The sequence below is a fragment of the Gracilinanus agilis genome, chromosome 4 (assembly GCF_016433145.1).
Source record: "Gracilinanus agilis isolate LMUSP501 chromosome 4, AgileGrace, whole genome shotgun sequence".
NCBI lineage: Eukaryota > Metazoa > Chordata > Mammalia > Didelphimorphia > Didelphidae > Gracilinanus > Gracilinanus agilis.
This window is the reverse complement of record NC_058133.1, coordinates 104520099-104545930: the sequence shown is the minus strand read 5'-3', so window position 1 is coordinate 104545930 and position 25832 is coordinate 104520099. Positions and strand designations below refer to the sequence as shown.

At 36.9% G+C, this 25832-nt stretch overlaps 1 protein-coding gene across 5 annotated transcripts in view; it reads right to left on the bottom strand.

The window, feature by feature from the left end:
• Positions 1-25832, bottom strand: part of PPP1R12B (protein phosphatase 1 regulatory subunit 12B) — a 303467-nt gene that overhangs the window by 176133 nt on the left and 101502 nt on the right. For all 5 annotated transcript variants that reach the window (XM_044676051.1, XM_044676053.1, XM_044676049.1 and 2 more), the window contains exons 5-11: positions 23678-23822; positions 23083-23157; positions 19822-19901; positions 18833-18972; positions 11282-11394; positions 9684-9887; positions 6389-6471 (exon numbers count right to left, since the gene is read on the bottom strand). In XM_044676051.1, coding sequence (XP_044531986.1) covers positions 6389-6471; positions 9684-9887; positions 11282-11394; positions 18833-18972; positions 19822-19901; positions 23083-23157; positions 23678-23822 — 840 coding nt within the window. The remainder of the gene's footprint in view (positions 1-6388; positions 6472-9683; positions 9888-11281; positions 11395-18832; positions 18973-19821; positions 19902-23082; positions 23158-23677; positions 23823-25832) is intronic.

Sequence of the window (25832 nt, the reverse complement as noted above, 5' to 3'; positions counted from 1 at the left end):
CATTTCATCCACAATATAGCTAAACTAATAATGCTAGTCTAAATTTTAGAAAAATGGGATCATGCATGTCATGCAGATGTGAGGAAAATTAGGAAGAAGAATCTCCTCACTTTCCTTGGCAGAAGGCTGGCACTAGACAAATTTTGAAATAGAGAACTCGATCTTTTAGATCTTCTTCACTCTACTTTCAACTCTTTCTACTTCACTGACAAGATCTTCATTTTTCTGGATACTTCAATCTTTCACACACACATTCAAACCCAGGTTTGTTTTAACTGCCAAAGTACTCCATACTTCAAAAGTACTGACTTCAATCAAAATTCTGAGCTTCAACCTAGGTATTACCAATCAATTAATCATTGCTTATTACTTCCATGAACTGGGCTCAGTACTAAAGATTCAAATACAAAAGAAGAGTGGCTGATTGAATCTTTTCTTGTTTTAACTCTTACTTTCTATTTTATTAAAAACTCTAAGACAGAAGGGCAAAAGCTAAGCAAACCGGATTAAGTAACTTGCCCAAGGTCACACAACTACAAAGAGGCCAAATTTGAACAAAGGTTTTCTTGACTTCAGGCCTGGCATTCTATCCACTGTGCCACCTAGTTGTTCCCTGACTGAATTAATTCTTATTATGAATGATAGATCCTTATCCCTCTGAGAAATAGTTGTATTTTGTAGAAGAGGATACTTATTAGAATTTCAGGCAATGTGACAAAATTTTGTAAGAAATTTTGGAAAGTTTGGGAAAAAAAGTTAGGGTTATTGTTTTTGGGTAGCAGAGGGTTGGGATTTCAGTAGGTAAGATTTGACATCTACTACAGTTCAAGCTATTCTTCCTCCTTTCTCAAGAAATTCAATTTCTAGATTAGTTTTCATCTCTATCATGAACCCAGACCTTTTCACCTCTCTTCTAACCTCCTACTTCACTGAAAAAAAAAAAAAAAAAAGCAGGAATACTACTTGAATTCTCTTTTCTCTCTTAATCCATCCCTGAAAATGCTTCCTTATCATCCTCTATTGTCTCCTCTTTTGCTATAGGTTCTGATGAAGAGGGTGGTTCTTCACTTTGCCAATGTCAATGCCCTCTCTATTCTCATCCATTCTATTCTCTTCTAAAAACTTGATCCTTCAAACACTACCTCTTTCATTTTTTATATTCATTTCAATTGGTTCTCTCCTGTGCTCTCAACTCCTCAATCCTTTAAAAATAGAAAAACCCTTCCCTTGACTCTGCCATCTCCCCAAGCTATCTTTTCCCTTCCATAAGCAAACTCCTAGAAAGTATCATCTATAATCTCTGTTTCCATTTTTTCAAGACCATGTAATTTCACTTTCATCTCGAACACTTGATGTCTCCAAAGTTATCAACAACCCCAAAACTGCTTCATATGATCTGATCAGTTCCCAGGTGTTCAATTATTGCTGGTAGGAAGATGGCTCTCAGATCAACCCTTATCTCCTTCTCTTCCAGTGTTGCATCTCTAACTGCACCACTGCCAAATCCAGTTAGGTGTCCTGTAAACCTGTCAAATTCAAAAAAACCCAAAGCTGATCTACTCATCTTATCTCCTAAATTGTCCTTCCTCTAAACTTCCCTAATTCTGTCAGGAACATCACCAACCTTTTAGGTCCCCAGGACTCACCACCTCGGTGTTATTCTTGACTCTTCCCTCTTCCTCAAACCTGATGTTCAATCAAGTTGTCAAGCCCTGTCAGTTTCACCTCCACACAATGGCTTGTGTTCATCCCCTTCTTTCACCTGCATACCCACCATCTGACTTCAGATTCCCTCTACCTCTTCTAGGGACTATTGAACCAGCCTCCTCATTGCTGCCCCTATTTCTAGGATCCTCTCCGAGCCATTCTCCATAGTTACCAAAATCATCTTCAAAGGTACAGATCTAATCCACTTACTGTCCTGCTCAAAAATCTTCAATGCTTTTTTGCCTCTATGATAAAATGTAAACTTTAAAACCCAACAAAACTTAGGTGCCACCCGCCTTTCCAGACTTATTTCATGTCATTCTTCATGTTAACTGTATTCCAGCCAAACTAGCCTCCTCTTTGTTCTTCAGACTTGGCATTCTGTCTTCCATCTCTCTGCCTACACATAATCCCTAGAATAAACCGCCTCTTCACCTCCAAACCTCTTTTAATTCAAGGCTACACTCAATCTTTTTTTTTTTTTTTTTTTTTTTTTTTTAAACCCTTACCTTCCGTCTTGGAGTCAATACTGTGTATTGGCTCCAAGGCAGAAGAGTGGTAAGGGTAGGCAATGGGGGTCAAGTGACTTGCCCAGGGTCACACAGCTGGGAAGTGTCTGAGGCCAGATTTGAACCTAGGACCTCCCGTCTCTAGGCCTGACTCTCAATCCACTGAGCTACCCAGCTGCCCCCTACACTCAATCTTTTAGTTCTTCCTGATTCCCCAGTTATGAGGATTCTTTCCATTCTCAAATTATTTTGTATTTACCTATCTGTATGTCTGTATACAAGTTGTGTTCCTCCTGTAGACGTAAGCTCTTTGAAGGCAGGAGCTGATTTGTTTTTGTCTTGTGTTCTGAGCACTTAGCATGGTGGTTTATACATGAAGAGGATCTATGATTTCATTCATATAGGGAAATTTCCTTTCCTAATGCAGACTAGCATCTACTCTGCAACTAATAATCTTAGAGAATTGCCTGGGGCTAAGCAACTTGCCCAGTGCCTGGACAATATATGTTTGAGAACCAGGTCTTCTTGACTAATTCTAACCCTATCAACTAAATCATACTGCCTTCTCATCCTCTGTACACAATACTTGATAGCTACATATTGAACTGAGTTTGTTCCCTTGGGTCAATTTGCCTCTGCAATTCTTGCTTCTCTGACACTCAAAGCCTATCACAATTTAGCTCCTCCCTAATTCCACTTTATTATATTGTATTCTATTTTATCTTTCCTAAATGTTCGGCCTGATAGGCCTCCCCTTTAGGTTGGACCTTCTTTTCTCCTTTGGTTAGTGATCTCATCAGCTCTAGGCAGGTGATTCTAAAAACCATATATATCCAGACCAAACCTCTCTCCTGAGTTGTCTCCTATTATCAATATCCTTTTGTATACCTCCAGGTTATCAGTGATCTCCACTGTCAAAATCACTTCTTCAATATCCTGTATTATCAGTAAATAGGATTTACTACCCCCAACTCCTGCTCTTGATAAATGTTTGTTGATTGATCATCCTCTTTTCATGCTTAGATTGCAGCAATTTCCCTGTATCTAGTTTGCCCACATTCTTATACTGAATAATAAGGCCACCAGATAACTACTAGTTGTTTGTTTTTTTTAATCCTGACCTTCTGTCTTAGAATTGATACTAAGCATCAGTTCTAAAGCAGAAAAGCAGTGAGGCTAGGCAATTGGGGTTAAGTGACTTGCCAAGGATCAGTAATATCTGAGGCCAAATTTGAACCCAGGGCCTCCCATCCCTAGGCCTGGCATTCTATCCACTGACTCACCTCACTGGCCCTGACTATCATTTTTTATCACAAGAAATCTGAGCCCAACTGGGCTCTCACTGAAGCAAGGCCAACTTTTTATTCCTTCCAGACTCTCTTTTACTATCCCCACAGGGTGGTTAATCAGCCAATAAGTATTTATTAAGTACCTACTGTGTGCTAAGTCCTGGGGACACAAAGCAAGGTAAAATACAATCCTGGGCCCTCCAGCATCTCACAAAGGAGTATTTGCTCCACACCTTTCCACAATATCTCCTTCATCAATCTTTAAAAAAAAAAGACCCTTTTCCACAACCAGCTCTTCTTCATTTTCAAGAGACTTGTAGCTAGTCTCCCTGTCTTAAAGTTTTCCTTTCTCTAATTCACATTCCACAACACTGCCAAAATAATTTTCCTAAAATCCAAGGCCTATCACATTATTCCTATAATCAATCAATTCCAGTGGCTCCCAATGAACTCTAGTTAATCAGGACAAACTCCAGTTTGGTATTTAAACCCCTTTACACATTGGTCCCAACCCTACTTTTCTAGGCTTATTATATATTACTTCCTTCATGCAAGCCACACTCTACCCAAACTAGTCTTCAAATATAACATTCTACTGACTGCTGATTTAATCAGCTACTGATTTGTGTCATAGCCCTACTCAAAAACATTTACTATGTTCTGAAAGCTCAAAAGACAAAGCCTAGGTTCCAGGACTTGGCTTTTGAAAGTCTTCAAGAAGTAGCTTTTCCACTCCCGGCCTGAATAAAAAATTGGAGTTCTAGAGTTGAAAGTAACCTAAAGAAGTAAATCAATATTTGAACATCTCCAATAACAAGAAACTAAATACCTCATAAGGAAGCCTTCCATTTTTAGAAAATTCATAATAATTGGGAAGTTCTTTTTAATATCATCTAAAATTTGCCTTCCAGAAATTCCCATTGGTCCTACTTCTTTCTACAGGGTCTCAGTAGAAGAAAACTAGACCCATTTGGCAGAAGTTACAATAAGGAAGATATTGGGTCAATATTTGTCAGCTCTGCTCCAGTCAGGCCAACTTAACTTCTCTGCCTCTAAATATGCCACATTTATTGAGGGTTCATGCTATTCTCCCTACCTGAAGAGTTCACTTGGAAACACAGCTCAAGTTCTTTTGCCTCCTTTCTGCAACCACCTCAATATACAGCACTCCTTATGTCTTATGAACTTGCTTGTCTGTACTGATCATTGTGGCATTTAATCACATACTTTCCTTTTTTATCCCCTTAAAAAAATTTTTTCCAACTACATGTAAAAACAATCTTTATCATTTGGGGGATTTTTTTGAGTTCCAAATTCTCTCCCTTTCTTTTTTCCCCTCTCTCCTCATTGAGAAGGCAAGCAATTTGATATAGCTTATCCATGAATCATATACTTTCTTGCAACAGTTATCTGTGTTATGTGTATTAGTAGTCTTGTATCCCTTGTAAGCTCCTGAGGGGTTCAGATCACAGTATCATACATCCTTGTATTCTCCCTTTGAGCTTTGTATTTCTGGAACTAAAACTGAGACAACTAACAAAATTCCGTGGTTTCCCCACAACATAGTAAGTAGAATAATTCAAGAAAAGGTTAGTGAGCTCCCAAAACATGGAAAAAGTTCTATCCAATTAAATAATCATATAAACAATTTCAGACATTGCATTTCATAGCAACAGCATTCCCAAAATCACAGGATAGTAGACCTAATAAAGATCTAATAAAGTAACCTTAACAATCCCTAGGTTGAAATCTTCATTTCACAAATGAGAAAATGAAGGCCTGGGAGGGGACTTGCTCACAGTCAAACACTAAAGAAGCAGCAGGGGGCCAGATTCAAACCCAGGTCTTCTGATACCAAGTCTAGTGCTCTTTCCACTTCGCCATGTGTTCACTTCATGGGCCTTTCTGCATTGTGGCTATCAGGGGGCCATGAATCAGAAGGCACTCTGGCTGGGATCCAAATCTGGAGGTACACAGCAGCCACATGCAGATGATTTATAATTGTACAGACCTTCGTATGGAGGAAATAATTTGTTTTATAGTAACAAGGACCATTTTTTAACCAATGTGCTAGAATGCTTTTTTAAAAGGTCTGTACTGACATTTCACACCATGATATGAAAGTACTGAGGTTATCTGATATAAAGTGTCAAAGGCCTTCAGTCTGTAAGTCTAGAACCAATTCAACAAACATTCATTAAGTATCTTCTATATGCAAGACAAACCTAGAATGAAAATCACATCTCTAAATCTAGAATACAAATGTGGTTGTTTTAGGAAGGGAGAGGAGGAAAGGCAAGGTAAAGGAAAGAAAGGCAAGGAAGGGCAGGGCAGGACTTACTAAGTTCCTACTATGTGCCAGGCATTGTGCTAGGCACTTTACAAATATTATTTTATTCTCACAACAACTCTGGAAGGTAGATACAATCATTATCCTCATTTTACAATTGAGGAAACTGAGACAAACTGGGGTTGACTTGTCCAGGGTTACACGAGTCAGTATCTAAAGCAGGATATGAACTCAGGTTTTCCTAATTCTGGGTCCAGCACTCCATCCACTGTGCCCCCTAGATACAGAATGGGATTATTTATCATACTGGAAAAGAAAAGTTACTCAAAGGAAGAAAATGAGCCAGATGCAGAGCATGGCGAGATAAACATAAAAACTAAGAAAATTTTCACAAAAAAAGAGAGAAAAGTCAAAAGAAGCAGGGACCAGGAGAACATGTGATGCAGATACTGTGCAATGGAATGCTGCCAAGAAGACATTCAAAATGGATCACAGATATCTACCTACTTTAGGGCAGAGAAACAAGAACTCAGGAGACCTTGCTACACAAAAGCATTTAATCAGGGCAACCTGTTAGGCTGACACAACCATACCTGTTTTCCTTTTCTTCGATATCACTTGTACTATTGAGCCTCCGTGGTGTTAGTGAAGAGAAATAGCTTTTATTTTCCCTTTCCTGCAAAACCAAAACAAGAAAAGTGTTAGAGAGGCATAGTATTAACATGGGAGATAAAGCCCAAGACTAAATACAACACTTCAGAACATATCCTGCTCAGTTCAGACAGCAATTCCATTTCTAGGATTACATGAGAATGGCAAGTTTTCAGTGGCTCAGGATATTCCAGATCTCTTCAAAGTATATATGATCAGTATATATGGAGCAAACCACTAAAAGGCAGGGATGATCAGCACATGGTTAAAAGCAGCCCAAACTGATCATCTCTGGCAGTAAAGTAGCTATGACAGAGAGGGGAGGGTGGGGAAAAGGGCTGTTCAGAAGCCAAATTCCAAATAGTTCTAAATACTAGATGGACTAGTAGCATACCTCTCCTCCACCCCCATTGTAATTGTTTTTGAACAATTAGAACTCAAATATAAAGGACAGATAAGCTAGGTTGTCCTTGGAGAGTCATCTTGTAATAAAAAAATGTAGATGCTCCTTTGGGAAAAAATACAAAAAATATTACTGCAGAAACAACCAAGCCAGCACAACTCCTTCCATCCCAGTGTTCTCAGATGGTTAAAAAACCATTCAAGTTAACTGAAATAACAGGTCATGAACTCAGAGACAAAGAATGAGACTATCAAGTGAGCCAATTTAAGATCTGGAATAGGACAATTTGAAATGAACAATTTTTACTCATCTTGGGTGAGGAGTTCTTTGTTTTGTGTTTTTTTTCTCTTTTCTTCTCTTTTCATCTCTTCATGTAGTTCTCTTATTTTCTTTATATTTTTAATATCTGTCATTTCAGTAACACAATACAATCTATTATATCCAAATATCACAATCTATTTGGCCATTTCTCCCATTCATTGTATGTGTGTTATTTTCCATTATTTTGTCATAACAAATAGTTTCCATGAATATTTTCACAAAAACGCAGGTTTTTACCCTCTAAGTAATGCCCTGAGGGTCTAATCCTAATAATGGGATCTCTAGGTCAAACAGCTTTAAAGCTCTTAATGTATAATTCCATCTTGTGTTCTTAAAAAAAAAAAAAAATCACAGCTACTCTAGTAATGCAACACTAGACCTGTTTCTCCACGTTCCTACCAATATTCAGTTTGATCATAGCACCCCATTTGGTTCCCAGCCAACACACATGACCAGGACCATACCTCACTAGATTGGTCCCTAGGCAGCAGATACAATCCACCATCAGAACCATACTCCCTCCAAAACAAGTACCTCTAGCTTGGTTGTACCTAATGGAATCTCTGTTCCAGTGCCACAATCCCTTAGAAATGCAGGACCAGCTCCATAGTATGATGAGTGCCAAGACAAGACCTCTGCTGAATATCCATACTTTCCAAGCCATTGCTGTCCCACCAGAAACCATACTTGGACCATGCATATGCTCAGGCCTAGCTCCACCACTGACCTCATGCAGATGTGGTTGTTCCCCTCATACAAGGAGCTCTCCAGATATCCATCTTATTTATCTTATCTAAGGTACTATTCATATCCCTAACCTCCATCTTATTTATCCTTCAGTTAAATCTATCTAATTCTGAGAAAGGAAAACCAAAGTCTGCTCTTATTATTTTGTTATTTATTTCCAACTGTATCTCACTTAGTTTTTCCTTTAAAAATTTGGATGCTATAACAACTTGATTAATATAAGTCCAATACTGATGTTTCATTATCCATAGTAACCCCTCCCCCCAATATAATATAGTTAGTCTGTTCATTCCTTCCAGTTATATCCATCTTAGCCCCAACTCTGTCAGAGATCATGGCCACCAACCCTGCCCTCTCTGATCAGCTGAGGCACAATATATTCTGCTCCAGCCCCTCACCTTCACTCCATGTTTGTCTCTCATTTTCAGCGTGTTTCTTGTAAACTCCATACTGTTAGGTCCTGGTCTCTGATCTGTGAGAAGTATCTGTGAGGCTTGCCTAACCACTACAAAACAAATTTTTCTTTACATTCATCTTTTATGAGTGAAAGTTTCTGGACCATTTTCTTCTCCAAATTCTACTCCTGCTAGCTGTGAATTGATTCAACCATTCTGGATGGCAATTTGGAACTATTCTCAAAGGGCTTTAAAAAACTATCTGCCTTTTGATCCAGCCATAACATTGTTTGATTTATACTCCAAAGAGATAATAAGGAAAAAGACATGTACAAAAATATTTATAGCCACGCTCTTTGTGGTGTCAAAAATTGGAAAATGAGAGAATGTCCTTCGATTGGGGAATGGCTGAACAAATTGTGATATCTGTTGGTGATGGAATACTATTGTGCTCAAAGGAATAAAGAACTGGAGGAATCCCATGTGAACTGGAATGACCTCCAGGAAGTGATGCAGAATAAAAGGAGCAGATTCAGGAGAACATTTTACACAGAAACTGATACCCTGTGGTACAATCGAACATAACAGACTTCTCTACTAGCAGCAATGCAAGGATCCAGAGCAAGGCTGAGGGACTCATGAGAAAGAAAACTAGCCACATTCAGAGGAAGAACTGCGGGAGGAGAAATACAGAAGAAAAACAATTGCTTGAACACATGGGCTGATGGAGATATTAATGGGGATGTAGACACTAAACGATAACTCTAGTCCAACTACCAATAATATGGAATTAGGTCTTGATCAATGATACGTGTAAAACCCAGTGGAATTGTGCATCAGCTAAGGGGGGTTAGGAGGGTTTGGGGGAGAGGGAAAGAACATGAAATATGTAACTACGGGAAAATATTCAAAATAAAAACTTAAAGATGAGAAAAAATTTAAAAAATTAAAAAAAAAAAACAAATTCTACTCCTGCTAAGATCTTTAGGCTTGGGAGACTAGTCTAAGGGATTGTGTCCAATATAATGCAACTGTTTTGCTCTCAAGTCCTAAAAAGATAAGCAAGTGGTATTTTTCCAGTAAAACCTTTCGGGCCATACCTAGCCCTGAGTACACCTCACACTGTTATTGTCCTAAGTAGAGAAGGCTAAATATAAGTGGAGTCAGGAGAAGAAGCTATGCAATTTGTAGAGCAAGAACTACTGTAGCTTTTGCCAACAATTACTTGTCTACTGTGGGTTATGCTTTATCTCAAATGTTGAGATGCTAATCTGTTTTCAATACCTATGACTTTCTGGGGCCAGCAAAGGTTTTCTATTTACCCACAGGCTAGATTTTCACAAAAGGACCTCAACCCTCTCCAAACAGCACCTTTTCTTTGTTATCCAGCAGGGCAGAAATCCGAGGGCTGGATGAGGAGCGGTAGATGGAGGAGCCTCGATCCCTTAAAGCCTCACGAGGACTGGTCACCTCACTAAGCATGTTGTGGCTGCCAGTCTTCCGTAGTCCAAGTCGCCACGAGGCAGGTGATTCATCCTTAGGCTCTTCTGCCTTATTGAAGAAACTAGAGGAGAACTACAAGGAAAGGAAGGAATAAGGAGAGAGCTGTTAAAAATATTTTTGTATAGACAGATATTTTTCTCTGATCTCTGATCTCTTTGGGATGTAGACCCAAGAATGGTATTTCTGACCCTAAGTTCTTGAAGGCTGTGTAGTTCCAAGTCTTACCAACTGAAAAGATAAAGAATATGGGCTCACCAACAGACCATATATCTATCAGCCAGGATCATCATAGACTAGTTCAGATAGCCTCATACCACCAGAAATTTGGCTAGTACATGACAAATTTTTTTTAGCAATGATACCACCTGAAGAAAATAGTCAATTAATTAAATGGAGGTTAGATTAGATGGCCTCTAAGATCCCTTCCAACTCTAAATCTATGATCCTTCCTGAGTAGGTCAAGGATCTAAGAAGTATCAAAGTATTATACTTTTTTTTTTTAAACCCTTACTTTCCGTCTTGGAGTCAATACCGTGTATTGGCTCCAAGGCAGAAGAGTGGTAAGGGTAGGCAATGGAGGTCAAGTGACTTGCCCAGGGTCACACAACTGGGAAGTGTCTGAGACCAGATTTGAACCTAGTACCTCCCGTCTCTAGGCCTGGTTCTCAATCCACTGAGCTACCCAGCTGCCCCCAAGTATTATACTTTTAAAAATGAATAATGAGTAAAATATGTAAAAATTTTCATTCTTCACAAAAATCCATTCAAAATTCTGGTTGCTAAACATCTCTCAGAGGACTTAGATATACCTACATCAGTTAGGGAGCTTTTATGGAGTCTAGAAGCCTTTTGCAAAATGCCTTGGGCTCCTGGCCCTGCCAAGCTATCCTTACCTCTCTCTCAGATAGAGCACAGGTGCCATAGAGTGCCATGCATGTCATGTTTAGTCTCCAAGGTTCCCAGGGGACTAAAGGTATATGAACGAATTGGTACTTAACATTTCCGTGAGTGTCTTCTTATCTTCCCATATTACCTTATCTTCTTAATAACTTCCCGTAAAGTACAAAGATGGAAGTCTCATCAAAGAAACTTTAAAACATGGGCAAAAAGCATATAATGGCTATCAAAATGGTAAATACTGGAAGTCTGATCTCCTCTAGACCGCTGCCCATAATTATTTGTAGGAAAAACTAACTTTATCTTAAACAATAGGTAACAAGCAATTTTCCACAACAAAGGCCCCTTTGGTTCAGAATACTAATACTATTATCTAGTAGTCATCTCTATGGTTTTATAGAATTAACCTCAAGAGGATTTCTATAAACCCTTAAGCATCATAAATACAGTATCTATCAGAAGCTACACTAATATTATTTTACAAAACTTCATTCCAAAGCCTTCCTCATAGTCTTACACAAGATTATACAATGTTAGAGCTGATTTTATGGTTTTCTCAAAGTACTCACTCTTCTAGCAGGAGAAGCAGAGAATATATTCTGAGATGGTGGTGGTATCTGCTCCATGATGCTGCTCTTTGATTCAGAACTAGAGTGGTTGACAACAGCCTCCAGCTTTTTATCTAATGTTTGACAATAGAGAAGGAATAAAAATAATATTAGAATTTTGCTTCTCTCAAGTCATTCTCTGCTAACTGAAAGGGCAATTATCCAGCAAAGCAGTTAAAGCATGAATCCAAACAAATCCTTGAACTCAAAGCAAATACAAAACCACTAATGGACTGCTAGAAATAGAAGATATTGGTGTGCAATGTACTTTCCTGTTCTTTGAGCTTTAGTCTAACTTTTTATGTATAGAAAGTATTAAAAAATTTCACTTGATATGATGGATTAGTTACTGAGCGAAACAATTATTAAGCATCTACTAATACCTATGTGCTAAATACTATGGGAGAGACAAAAGTATAAGATATAATCTTTGACCTCAACAAACTTATAATCTGGTCAAGGAGACAAAATTAGCACAAGTAAAATAATAGAAAAAACAAATTTTCAAAATCCCAAAGTACAAAATAATTAAATAACTGGTTTGACCAGTAAGAATGTGATAATGTGGGCAGCACAGGATTTGAAGGCCTCTTCACCCAAAGAACCTACTGGCTCAGGTAAAGACTATGTTTTGAGTCATCACAACAAAACTGAAGCCCCTCACTACCACTAAGCACCAGTAGAGGGGCTCTCCACTAACATCAAAGAATTGGAACTAAGATTAGCACAAAAGAGGAATGGGTACCCACTGGGTGGTGAACTTCTACTTCCTGGAGGCTGAATGACTGCTTGTTGAGTATGTTTTGGTAGGGATTCTTTCAGGCAATCAACTGGATTAGATCAGAAATCATTAACCTGGAGTTGCAACACTCCCTACTAAGGGACACATGGATATTCCCAAAAATATTTTAGGGGATCCATAAACTTGGATGGTAAATAATATTTAGAAAACTGTATTTCAATAGTACCAATTTATTTTGTAATCTCATATATTTTATCTAATGCTTGTAAAGAAGCTATCTGAGGAGGTCATAAGCAGCCAAAGGGATTCAGGGCAAAAAAAAAAAAAAAAAGGTAAGGAACTCCTGGACTGGACAAATACCGAGGTTCCTTCTAACTCTAAATTCTATGACTGTAATCTCCTCCTAAAACTATCACCCAGAATGATATTTTGAAGCCTCCTTGCTCCAGGAATGCAAGGATACTGCACCAACCCTGTCAATAGGTCAATATTCCTACCTGTCCTGTGTCAACTGAACAATGCTACAACCATTTATTATCAACAGTCAATCAACAAGCTACTTATTAATAGCCTCCTATTTATTAATAGCTAGGTGGCTAAATGGATAGAGCCAAGCCTAGAAAAGGGAGGTCCAGGGTTCAAATCTGGCCTCAAACTCTTCCTAGCTGTGTGACCCTGGGCAAGTCACTTAACCCCCGTTGTCACTCTTCTACCTTGAAAGCAATACTTGGGATTGATTCTAAGACAGAAGATAAGGGTTTAAAAATAGTCAACTATGTGACAAGCACTGTGCTGAGTACTAAGGATACAAAGAAAAGGAAATCCTCCTGGAGAAGATAATGAACTTCTATGAACACACAAGATACACATAAGTTAAAGAAATTGAGTCTGGGAGGGATGACAGTAGTGGGAGAGAATGGGAAAGGGCTTCTGCAGAAGGGAAGATTTGCACATCTAGAAGGAAGCTAGAAGTCAGATGATAAAGGACAGTATTCAAGGAAGAGGGGACAGATCAGGGAAAAGATGTGGCCCTTGAAGATCTCTCCTTAGATCATCCCCAGGTCAAGGACTCCTGATGTGATCCAACTGAACAGTGACCCAAAGGATTCATACTCTGCCACACTGAGCACAGAGAAAGGCCAAGGCTTAAAAACAGCATATCAAATGAGAGGAATAGTGATCTCAAAGAAAGGATGTATAGAGAAAATTTGGGGATCATAGGAATCTTCAAGAACACAGGTTTTTAAAAAAACCAAACACTATAAGAAAAGAAATAATACTAAAAATTGCCTACCAAGGACCTCTGAGAAAACAAAGTACCAATCAAAAGAATCCACAGATTCTTTTGGGGTGGGGTAGGGAGATCATTTCAAAGAAAAGCCTACAATCACTGAAAAAATCAACTTCCCAAAGTTAATTTTCAGTGTCTGTTCCATTTACATTAAATGAGGGGTAAGCTCAATAGGTTGTCTGTACAATAGCATGTCATAATTTAGACAATAGAGGAACATGGAGGAAGCTAAATGGTACGGTAGATAGCGTTGTTAGTCAAGAAAACCTGAGTTCAAATCCTGCCTCAGAAATTGTGTGGCATCTGGGTAAGTCACTTAATCCTCCAAAGATTGTTGTGAGGATCAAATGAGATAACCTGTATTAAGCACTACGCAAACCCTATATAAGTGCTATATAAATGCTAGGTTGTTTTTTTTTTTATCCTGGTTATAATAATTTTTTTTTCAGCTTGACTTTTCTTTTGTGGGAAGTCATGTCATCATGTCAAACTTCTCTCAAATGATTGTAAACTTCATATGGGATGCTCTGCATTGCTCCAGGACTTGAATCAATAGGCACAATGTCATCCACAAATAAGATCAGAAGGATCTCAGAATCTATAGGGGATCCCTCTCCCAACTTGAACTCTGTGCTATACCTCTTCTCTGCCTGTAAAAAAAATTCTTTTATGACTTCTATATAATTCATTTGGAACTAATAACCCAGAAATCACAAAAAAAGAGTTCTCTCTGTTACATCTTTTGTATATCAAAAATCTTGTATAATCTTTACATGTATACGAGAGGCATCTTTTTGAAAGAGAGTCTTTAAGGCAGCATTTTGTTCTACTGCACCAAATGCTTTTATAAGAATTCAATCAACAGTAAACACGCTAGGATCTTATATCCTTTAAACCTTTCAAAAAATTATATGATTATAAAGATGAGGTCTACTGTGAAATATTTCTAAAATACATGAAAATCTGCTTGTTCTATCCTAATAATAATTCTAATCCAATAAACATTTATTAAGTGCCTACAATATACCAGGTACTATGCTAAGCACTGGGGATATAATTAATAAAAAGACATTTTCTGCCCTCAACATGCTCATAATCTAGAGGAAAAGAAGAAGAGACAACACACAAAAAGAGGTAGGAAAGGGGAGGAACAGAGATACCAAAGACAGGGCCATTCTATTCCGGGAGTTGAAACTAGGCATGGCAACAGATGCAAAGTAGAGTATTTGAATATGAGTCCAGTTTTTGACTTCTCTAAGGAAAGGCATTGGGAGGAGTTTGGTTCTCTCCTCTCCATTCAGAAGAGGGAGAAGGCTGAGGGGGTAGAGTCAATCAAGACTTGAGTTAGCAGAGCAGCAAATATGGAGTGGGGTACAATACTCTTATTAAAAGATGCTCTTAATCTGTGTTTAGATTATTCTCACAAAAATGTGTATAGCTAGTAAATTAGGCATATGAATAAGCACTTACTGGTATCTCTGAGTCACTTCTGGGGGAAGGGGGGTAATATGTAGGTCAGACTTCTACCATGACTCTGAAATTATTCTCTATTTGTTTTCCTTAAGAACTGATCCCTCAATATCATCAAAGCTATCATCTTTTGTATAGATCTCTTCTGAGCATGCTTGGTCTAGACCAGTGTGGGTAAATTATTCCCCAAGGGGCAGACCCAGGCCATAGTGTGCCCATCACTGCCTTAAGCAATTCCCTAATCCCTACATCTGGATGTGGGGGCATAGTGATTAGGGAATTGCTTAAGGCAATGATGGGCAAACTTCAACCTGGATCTAGCCCATGGGGAATAGTTTGCCCATCATTGGTCTAGACCCATGTTGGGAAACCTATGGCACACGTGCCAGAGGTGGGGCTGCTCCACTCCCCCTCTCCACACATGCCTGAGGACATTTCTCACTCCATCCACCCCTATGCCCAGCAGTCCAATGGGAGTGCTTCCTCCTTCCCTATCTGGGGTAAGACAAGCAGCTCATGTGTGATGTGAGGGTTGCAGTTTGGGCACTTTATCTCTAAAAGGTTTGCCATCACTACTCTAGACAATGGCTTTTCTTCAGTGCTATGCATTCCTTGTTTTTCCAATAGTATGTGTAGAATGATAATGTTAGGAGTCCAAATATGGAGGCTCTACCATAATTAATGGCTAAAAGAGTTTTGGGGTTCTTTTAATTTAAATCTAAGTTTTTTTTATTATCATATAAAACATATTTCTATATTGGTCACTATTGTAAGAGCATACTCATACAAAGCCAAAACCCCAAAATAAAACCAATAAATACACTAATATGAGAGATAATATGCTTTTGGCCCATATCCACCAGACTCCAACAATTCTTTCTCTAGAGGTAAATGGCATTTCCCATCATGAGTCTTCAGGATCATCCCAGATCATTGCATTGCTGAAAGTAGTCAAGTTTTCACAGTTAATCATTGTACAATATTGCTGTTACTATGTACAATATTCTCCCAGTTCTGCTAATTTCACTCTGCATCAGTTCATGCAGCTCTTTCCAGCTTTTTCTGAAATCATCTTGCTTATTTTTTATAGCACAATAGTATTCCATCACCAACATGTACCAAATTTGTTTAACCATTCCCCAACTGATGAACATTCCCTCAATTTCCAATTTGAAAAGATTTTGCTTTTTAAAGTACTGATGAAAAATCAAGTGAGAATAACCAGGGAAACAATTTATATAATAAGAACAATTTTATAAAGAAAAGAAACTCTGAAAGCCTGATCAATGTAGTAACCAACTACACAGTTCCAGGGGACAGAAGATGAAGCATGTACCCACTTCCTGACAGAGGTGATGGATCCAAGATGTAGAATAAAAGAAACATATTTAGAGTGTGGGAATTTGTTTTGCCTAACTATGTTTATTAATAAATTCTTGTTGACTTGGCTTTGATTTTCCCCTCTTTTTTCTTTCAATGCCATACAAAAGGAGAAGAGAGAGTAGGAAAAATATTTTTTAAATGTAGGAGAACAGAAGGAAGATAAGGAAGGATCAGACAAGTAGGATAGCTTTGAAAGTTAATTGTTGAATTTATTATATACTTTAAAATAAAAGCAAGTCATATATAATAAAAGTGATAGTTTTTAAATGAAATGTTCCTTTTCTGTTCTACTATGTGTAATATATGGAAATATCCATTCTATTTGATGTTTAATTTCAGAGGCAAAATGTTCTTTTTTTTAATTTAGAGGGCTTATCAAGTTCTTTTCAAATTTGTCTACTTCCTCAACCTCTGCAACTAATGCTCAAACACAATATTCTTATTGTAATCTTTTTTCCAAAGGATTATCATGAATATTGTAATATAAGGTGAATATCCCATGAAATGTCATTTCTTGTTGTCTTTGGATTCACAATAATTCCTTTATTTGCCTTTACAAAGATAGCCTATGACCTATCTTTCCTTTTATCTGCAACTTCCTTTTGTTTTCTGGATTGCTTTACATAGCAACTCATAAATATAGTAAAGAAGATAAAACGTGCTATATACAAGTGATTACAACATAGAGTTTATTGATAAGTATCATAAGAATGGTACTATAAGAAGTTTACAAGAGTAAAGGTTCACATCCAGCTATGGTTTATCAGGGAAAGTTTTGCAGAGGAAGTGGCCTTGAAAATGGATAAGATTTGAAAAGCCATTGAAATGGGGAATAGAAGGATTACAGTATTCCAAGCTAAAGGAGCAGAATGAGGAAAAGCACAGAATTAAGAATATATAAAATATATTCAAGGAGTACTTTATCTGGAGCATAGGATATATGTAGGATAGTGGTATAAAATAAGGTTGTCAAGGTTGCTGAGGACAGATTATTAATAGAGGGCCGTGATTACTGGGCTAAAGAGAATGAACTTCATTTGGTAGAGAGAGAGGAGCCATTGACCATTTTCTAACAGAAAAGAGATGTAAATGAAGCAGTATTATAGGAAGAATAAACTGACAGAATTGTGCAAAATAGACTGGAAATAGAGAAGAGACTAAAGCCATGAAGAACAGTTAAGGGATTATCGCAATAGTCTAGAGAGGCCCTTCCATTCTTCTAATTCTAGAATTCTAAGTATATCTTAACATGTAAGCTACCAAAAGACTGTTCTAGATAGATAGTGCCTAAGACATTGCAAATACTGAATAAATATTAATGTATGCATATTAAATATAGAGTCATTTGGGTCAGCACTGGACTAGCATTTCTCAGGAAGCTGTGCTTCTATCTGAGTGAGCAAAAAGAAATCTGATGTGCCATAAATTTAGCTAGCATTTATCTCCTTCTCGGGCTTTCAACTGTTCAACTTCCTTCACTGAAATTTAATAGGTCACAGAGAATCAGGCAAGAAGAGAGAAGACAGTGTCTTATTTCAAAGTAGCAAGGCCTCCATGCCAAAAATGACTAGAATATGATCCTCATCAAAGGGCCAACAATTTTCAGTCTTCAACATCTTTATTATGGGTAGCCTGGCAATATTAGTATTTAGGAGAAAACAAGTTCCATCATAAGCTACCAAATGGCCTTTTGCCCTCCAACTCAGTGCTTCTGGTCAGAAAAGCTATTATTTTGCATTCATGATTCTATAGTGTTCCAATGTATGCCCTCACAGAGAAATGCAGTCTGATGATGAAATCTAAGTGTATCAAGTTAATGGTCTCATTTTATTGGATGAAATAAAAGAACTTTTTCTGTTTTATGAATCCTCTACACTATTCAAAAAAGATCTTTAGATCTGCAAGAGTAGGCAAAATGAAATTAAAGTATGTGTGAGTGGGTCTTTCCATAAAAAAGCTGCACATAAATTGTTTTTAGATAAACCTACTGATCTTTTTATGGAGTACTAGATTGGATATACTATCATCTCATTTACCTTTAAAAAGGTCTTGATCAAACTGCTCAAAAACATATATTTGATATCTATAACATGTTTGAATCAAAAAAACACAAAATAAGATGAAAAACACACTATTTCTTTTTTCCTCCATGTGGCACTTGCCTTTCCCATCTTACCCCAATCACAGAATTGAGAGAAACCAAAATGCTGAAGTAAGATTTCAGCTATGTTTAAGGGATCTTATAGGTTAAAATATTAAAGCAATTTTATTCACAGGAGAAACAAAAAGTATTTGCCCCAAGGTGTACTTGTAAGCTCTCTTTTCCTCCATCTCCCAATTTGGAATTTGATCTTCACATCATCCACTAACTCAAGGTCAGGGCATTTCATTCCCTCATGTAAGAACCCTTAGAGCATCTTCTCATATCACTACCTACGAATGGCTAAATATACTCTGACAGACACCAGGGCTCTACAAGCAAGTTTCTGCTACAAAGTCCACCAAATTGTATACCAAAATGTAAAAGTTTCTTTGGGAATACTCCAAAAGTCTAACAGCTTTCAAAAAATAAGGGGTCTCTCAGCTTCTCCACTTGAGAATGATATTCATAATATCACTGTATTACCTGCCTCCTTCTCAGTGTCTGACTCAGAAGCTTCCTCTTCACCTTCTTCTTCTTCTGAGCTAGAGCTGCTAGACTCCTTAACCTCTTCCTCTGTTTCCTGGGACTTCGGTGTTTCCTCATCATACAGAATCTTCTCTTTGCTAAATCAGAAATGAGATTAAATGATGTTAACAAGGCAAGAAATTTCTGAGATTTACTAGAATTCAAGACTAACAAGGGTACTACCTTTAAGACCCTTAGCTTTTCTATTTCCTCAAATCTGCTTTATTAACTCCCTTATCCAAGCACATTTAATTTAACTAGCTCTAGGACAAACCCAGCAACTTGATGATAAATGTCACCATCATCAATGTAAATGGGCCAAGATCTCCTCCTCAGAGTAGAAAAATACTAATAGGCCCAACTAATTTCAATGCCTCAAACATTTCAGTCATTCTCAATGACTCCCTCATTAATAAATAAATAACTCAAATAGCTCTAAATAACCCAAGATCAAGTATCTATAGTCCATCACTGAGTATCTACCAACCTCAAAAAGTTACTGTAAGGAAAACACTTGCAAATATATATTAATACATATGCATTACACTTATTATTTTTAGTGATTACTATGATGATAATAATAATAATCAAAATAAAAGAAATTTCCACAAAAATGTTCTTAAGAGGAGAACAAAAAAGTAGTAGAGCTTGTTATAATTCTCTTAGGCCTATGTAGGGCTGTGGGCATGCAAAAGGTACAAGGATTAATCTTTGCTTTATTGTGCTTTTAATTAATCTCATTTTTTCCTTATATGACATAATATGATATATAGAAGAACTAAGTGGGTAAGGAGCATAAGTCATGCTGAGGCCCCATAATCTCACATCACTCAAAAACATACATTTTCAGTGTCTAGGAAGGAGTTGCTGCTCTAAGTGCCTCCTAAACATATTGTCAGATCAAATCCCTTTTCTCCCATTTCTATTCTTTTTGTAGAATGCCTTACTTTTTAAAGAGTCCACTCTGCAATTTCCCATTCAGGTCTGCTTCAATAAGTTTATTTCTTGTCTCTTTCTCACTTCGAAGCTAACAAAAAAAGAAAAAGAAAGAAAAATCGCTTGTTGATTATTAAACATCAGCAGCAATGGAAAGCTCTCAAAATGGTAAGAGTAACCTGAAGATGATCATTAGAACTGAAGGGGAAGTGTTGGAGAGATGTTGACAGGAGTAGGTATTTTTAAAGGATCTCACTATGGAGCCACTTTTTAGGATGAGAAGGTAAAGGACAGTTATGCAAAAAAAGATGGATGGAGTTGAAGCTTTGACTCAAGAAAGGCACAAAAGTTTAAAGCTAACCTTGCCAATTTGCCAGACATTATTTTAATAAAAAGAATAAGGATTTAGAAAGGAAGAGGATGATAAAGTCAAAATAAACAAAGAATTATATCATATAAAAGATTAAAGTGACCTTAAAGGTCATCTAGTCAAGCTCTCTCATTTTAGAGATGAAAAAACTAAAACCCAAAAAAGGGAAGTGACTTGCTCCAAGTTATACAAGTAATAAGTGGCACAGTCAAAATTTAAACTTGTAGATTACAATTTCTTGCCTATGACCCAAAGAGATCATGCCACTATAGGTTAATTATTATGAAAAAGCAGATTAGATCTATTAATTCATTTATGCAAAAAAAAAAAAAGCTAAGAAGGCTCAGCATCTAAGACAATAAAAGGTCTTGATGAAAGGGTATTCATATGCCTACTAGCTAATTCACCAAATACTGCTAGACTGCAAAGATATAGAGAAACCAAAAAGAAACCTCGATTTATCAGTGAAGAAATTAGGGTTTAATTATAATGTATAGCCCTATATGGCTATCCAGTTATACCCAAACCCAACCATACAGATGTGTAACTACACATCTGTTTTAAGAATACTATTGTGGCTATAGCACTAGTATTTGTTATTTAGGAAAAAATAGCATTTAGTGACCTGTTGTATGACAAGAGAGAAGAAGAGATAGCAATTAGTTCTTCTGCTTAGAGCATAATTTGGTATAATATTGCCACTATGTCTTAAAGCAAACTAAAACACAAGAATCACCGGTAAAAAGAAATGCACCAAAGGGGCAGCATATGTAGCACAGTGGACAGATAACCAGTCCTGGAGACAGGAGGTCCTGGGTTCAAATATGGTTTCAGATACTTCCTACCTGTGTAACCCTGGGAAAATCACATAATCCTCACTATTTGGCCCTTACTATTCTTCTTCCCTAGAACTGATACTAAGACAGAAAGTAAGGTGTTTTTTTTTTAAGTAACACATTATAAAGGGTTGTACATACTCCTTAGAGTTCCCATGAAAGTATATGTATGTGTACTTATCCCAATATCACTAGCAAAGGAGAATGAGGCAAAGAGAATCTCTCCATTGAGATGTTTTCTCTTCTCTCCAGCTAAAGAAAAGGAAGAGGACCTCACTGAAAATATTTATTAAGGATCCTGCTCTAGATATTTTAAAAGGCACATATCCCAATGTACAGAGGTCTAAATTCCAGTCCTTGCTCTACGATTTAAAAAACATGGAACATATTTAAAATGAGGAACATGGCTCAGAGAAGGATTTCTTATTCTTTTTAGTGTCATAGACTTGTCTGACAGTCTAGTGAGCCCTTACAGATCTGTTCTTAGAATAATGTTGTAAAATACATAAAATAAAATAGATAGGATCACAAAGGAAACCAGTTATGCTAAAACAGTTCTCAAGTTTTTCCTTAAAAAATCCATAGGTTCCAGTTTAAGAAACCCTGAGTTAGAGGAAGCCTTATGACCTTCCTAGATTTAAAACTTCTATGTTCTTTGAGAGTTAATCATCTATATTTGTTTAGTTACTTTGCTTTTGTGATTGTTTTTTCCCTCTCCACTCAATAAATATCAATAGCAGGACTCAATATTGTCTCGACATCCCAAAACAAATCCTTTTCTTACTTCTGGAGGTCTCAGGATCTTGAAGTACATCTGCCAACCACTATAAAAGTGTATAGAATATCTGAACTCTCACCTATATTTCTTTCATCCATACTTGCTCTAAGCTCAATTCAACTATGTTGATTATACATATATAAACAGGTTTGTGTGTATGCTCGTGTATGTGTGTGCATATGTGTATGTGTACCTGACAATAATTAGAAAGTGAAAAAAAAACACAACCATTTCAAGATGGACAAGAAGAAAGCCAGTAGTTTTTTCCACTCCCACTTTTTGATTTGGAACCCACATAGCTACTACCCTTGTTCTTCATTCCAATTATACAATGATCATTATTCTCTTTTCCCAAACCACCTAAAATCTTCATATGTATACAATGTCAATTATCTACTATTATTCACAAATCATTTTGAAGCTTTTATTCTGCCATCATTATGCACTAGGCATATGTTTATGCACTGCTTTTACTGGTTCTGTGAAAGGCAGGGTGATGAACCTAGAATCGGAAGAGACCTGATTTTAAATCCCACAACATATGTTCCCTAGTGGTATGCCCATGAGCAGGTCATACACCATAGTGGAGCCTCAAATTTTCTCTGCTGTAAAATGGGGATAATCATGCTTACTTCACAAGGTTGTGATGAGGATTAAAGAGATAGGGAATGTAAAACTCTTGAAAAACATTAAAATCCTTTATAAAGGGTAGAAGTTGACATGTTTATGTTATTTTTTCAGAGCAGGAGCAAAGTAACACACATAAACACTCAGGGCAAAAGGATAATTATGATGATGATAAAAAAAATCTTCAAAGGGTATAGTTAAAAGTTTCTGAAATGTTTCCAGCTCTCTAGTGCCCATGATCCAAAATGCAGTGCTTCTTTTTTTTAATTTCAAGTAACAAAAGCTACCTGATCTTTTCACTTTTTCCAACAATGACATCCAACTTATGAGATACTTAGGCACTTTCTGTGGGGAAAACTATAATTTTGATATATCATAACCATTGTTTAAAATTTAGGGACCATCGAAAGTTTAAAAACACTAGCAGTTAATAGATTATCTTGCTATAATGAACAAGGTTCAACATTAGGGGTTTCTGGGATACTTTCCTATAATAGGCTGTCTGATAGTCCCTGAAGAGACCAAATACCATCTCAGGAATGCATATTTGTTCATTTTCATTCTCAGTAGAGACATAACTAAAGCAAGTAGCTAAGATGCCCAGAGTAGATAACAAACTGTTACAGCAACTTAAATAAAAAGGCACTAGCCCCAGACTCACCACATTCTGTTTCTTCTGGAGCATCTCCAAGTGTTCCACAAGTCCTTCATCTGCCACATCAAAGGGTGTTTGGCCCTGGCAGTGAGAAGGGGCACCATGACCAGCGGGAATCAAAACAGCAACAAAATCAGTGGTCCCTAAACCAAACTCAGTTTACACGTTCTGCTTTTGCATCTTGCCCACAGAATCCCTATTTTATGATACTGTCCTTTCTAATACAGAGAAGACACATAAATGACAGCCCCTTTAATTATTATAAGATTTAGCTTTGGTCCCTCCCCCACTTCTGTGAAATGTAGGGAACCATGGATGGGGAAACACTGCATATAACTGATACGCTTGTTAGTTTTTGCTGAACTATTTTTTTCTACTCTTTTTAAAAATTCTTTGTTATAAGGAATCGCTCTCTGGGAGGGAAGGAAGAAATATAATGAATAACATAAGTGATGTAAAACTAAAATACATCTGTGAAAGTTAATTTTTTAAAAAGATTTATTCTTACTCCCACAATGTGATGCTCTAATTACTCACAGCTTCCTGACATGTTACTGATCACTATGCCCACTACTGCCTACTACATGTCTGTTTCACTGACCAGTTTGTTCCTGATATCCATATCACAGAGGGCTTCTGCCAAGATGGAACAGGCCTCTTTCACCCCCCAATGTGCAGCAGCATGAAGGGGAGTCCAGCCATCATGATCCTGAACATTCAGTTCATAGCCAGCCTGAATCAAAAGCCTAAAAAGAAAAACCAAACATAAAATGCTTAACACTGTAGTTCTGTGTAGAATGATTCCTAGCTCATTTCTAGATTGGCTTTGGGTGCTGAAATTCTATACACCCCTAGGGCCTACCAAGTACCTAACTCATAAAAGAAAGGTATTTAATAAGCATTCAACTAAAATGAACTGAATTATGTCCTCTACTCTGTAAGGCAAAGTTCAGGTGTCAAATTCTATTCTGTGGGGGCCCATCATAAGCTCTATTGGTCAAGGAAGTATCTACTAAATGCTACCTGGCATTTTCCTGGCATACTCATGTTGTTCCTATAAACACAGAACATTGGAAAAGTGAATACCCACAATATGTATGCTAACTCAAGACTGACTCAACTAGCTTTGTCCTATAAATGTACCTGGAGAATGAGTTTTCTTTTTTTCTCATACAAGGAAGACAAAATACAAACTACAAATCCAATTACCTTTTTTTTTAATTTTCTGAAATTTTAACTTAAAATTCTTATTGTCAATATGGTAACATAAAAATATTCTAAAAAGCTCAGTTAGGTTACAGCAAAGAATTTAGAGTACTGACAAATCCATTTAGAATACAATGGATAAGATGAATAGCATATTGTGGAAATAAAAAATGATGGACTTTTTCTCCATGCAGAGAAAGAGAAAAGAGAATTATTTCTTTTTTCTCACAATGCAGCTTGTCATTTTGCACACAAATGATTATAACTCAACCAGGAAAACAACAATCCCAGCTTTTTTTTTTCAATTTTTTAAATTATATACTTAGTAACCACCACCACCAAAAAGAAAACACATAAATAACAAATGCAAAAAAAAAAAACAAACAACAAATTATGTACAAAACCAAACTCCACATTCTATATAATTTGTTTAAAGATATACAAAATTTTATGTATATGCTAATATAACCATCCTCTGCTTTTGAATTCTCTTTGGATTTGTTTTACTTCAATACTTTTTTCCTCTTGATTTTGTTGCTGTTATTTTTTAAATGTAATTATAATACATACCATTTTTATTCTCTTTTCTTCTTTTCATCCCTTCATATATTTTCCTCATTTTCTTTATATTTCTAATATTTGCCATTTCTAATAACAATGCAATCCATTACATTCAAATATCAAAATCTATTCAGGGGGGCAGCTGAGTAGCTTAGTGGATTGAGAGCCAGGCCTAGAGACGGGAGGTCCTAGGTTCAAATCCGGCCTCAGACACTTCCCCAGTTGTGTGACTCTGGGCAAGTCACTTGATCCCCATTGCCTACCCTTACCAATCTTCCACCTATAAGTCAATACACAGAAGTTAAGGCTTTAAAATAAAAATAAAATAAAATAAAATAAAATCTATTCAGCCATTTCTCCCAATCATTGCATTTGTGTTATTTCCAGTTATTTTGTCATTACAAACAAAGCTTCTATGAATACTTTCATACATACACAGCTTTTTACCCTCTCAATGATGCCCTTAGGGCCTAATCCTAGTAACTGGGTCCCTAAGTTAATGAACATAAATAGTTTAACAGCACTTAATGCATATTTTTATCTTGTTTTCTAAAAAACAATTCACAGCTGGTCCAGTAATATAATATTAGACCTGTTTCTCCACATTCTTATCTATCACCATTTAATTTGATCAACCTAACCAGTCTGGTTCTCAGTTAATATATGTTACCAGAACCATATTTACCTAGACTGGTCCTTAGGCAGCAGACACAATCTATTGCCAGGGTCATATTCTTTCCAAAACCAAGCCTTTTCAGGTTGGTCATACCCAATGAAACTTTTGTTACAATGTTTCAGGAATGCAGAATTACCTCCGCAGTATGATGAGTGTTAAAGTAAGACTTTTGCAAAATATCTATGCTCTCTAAACCATTGTTATTCCACCAGAAACTGTTTTGACTAATGTGTGCTCAGGGTTATACTGCTAGTCTCATTTGGGTATTTGGGGGCTCTCCAGATATCTATTATATTTAACTTATTTAAGATTC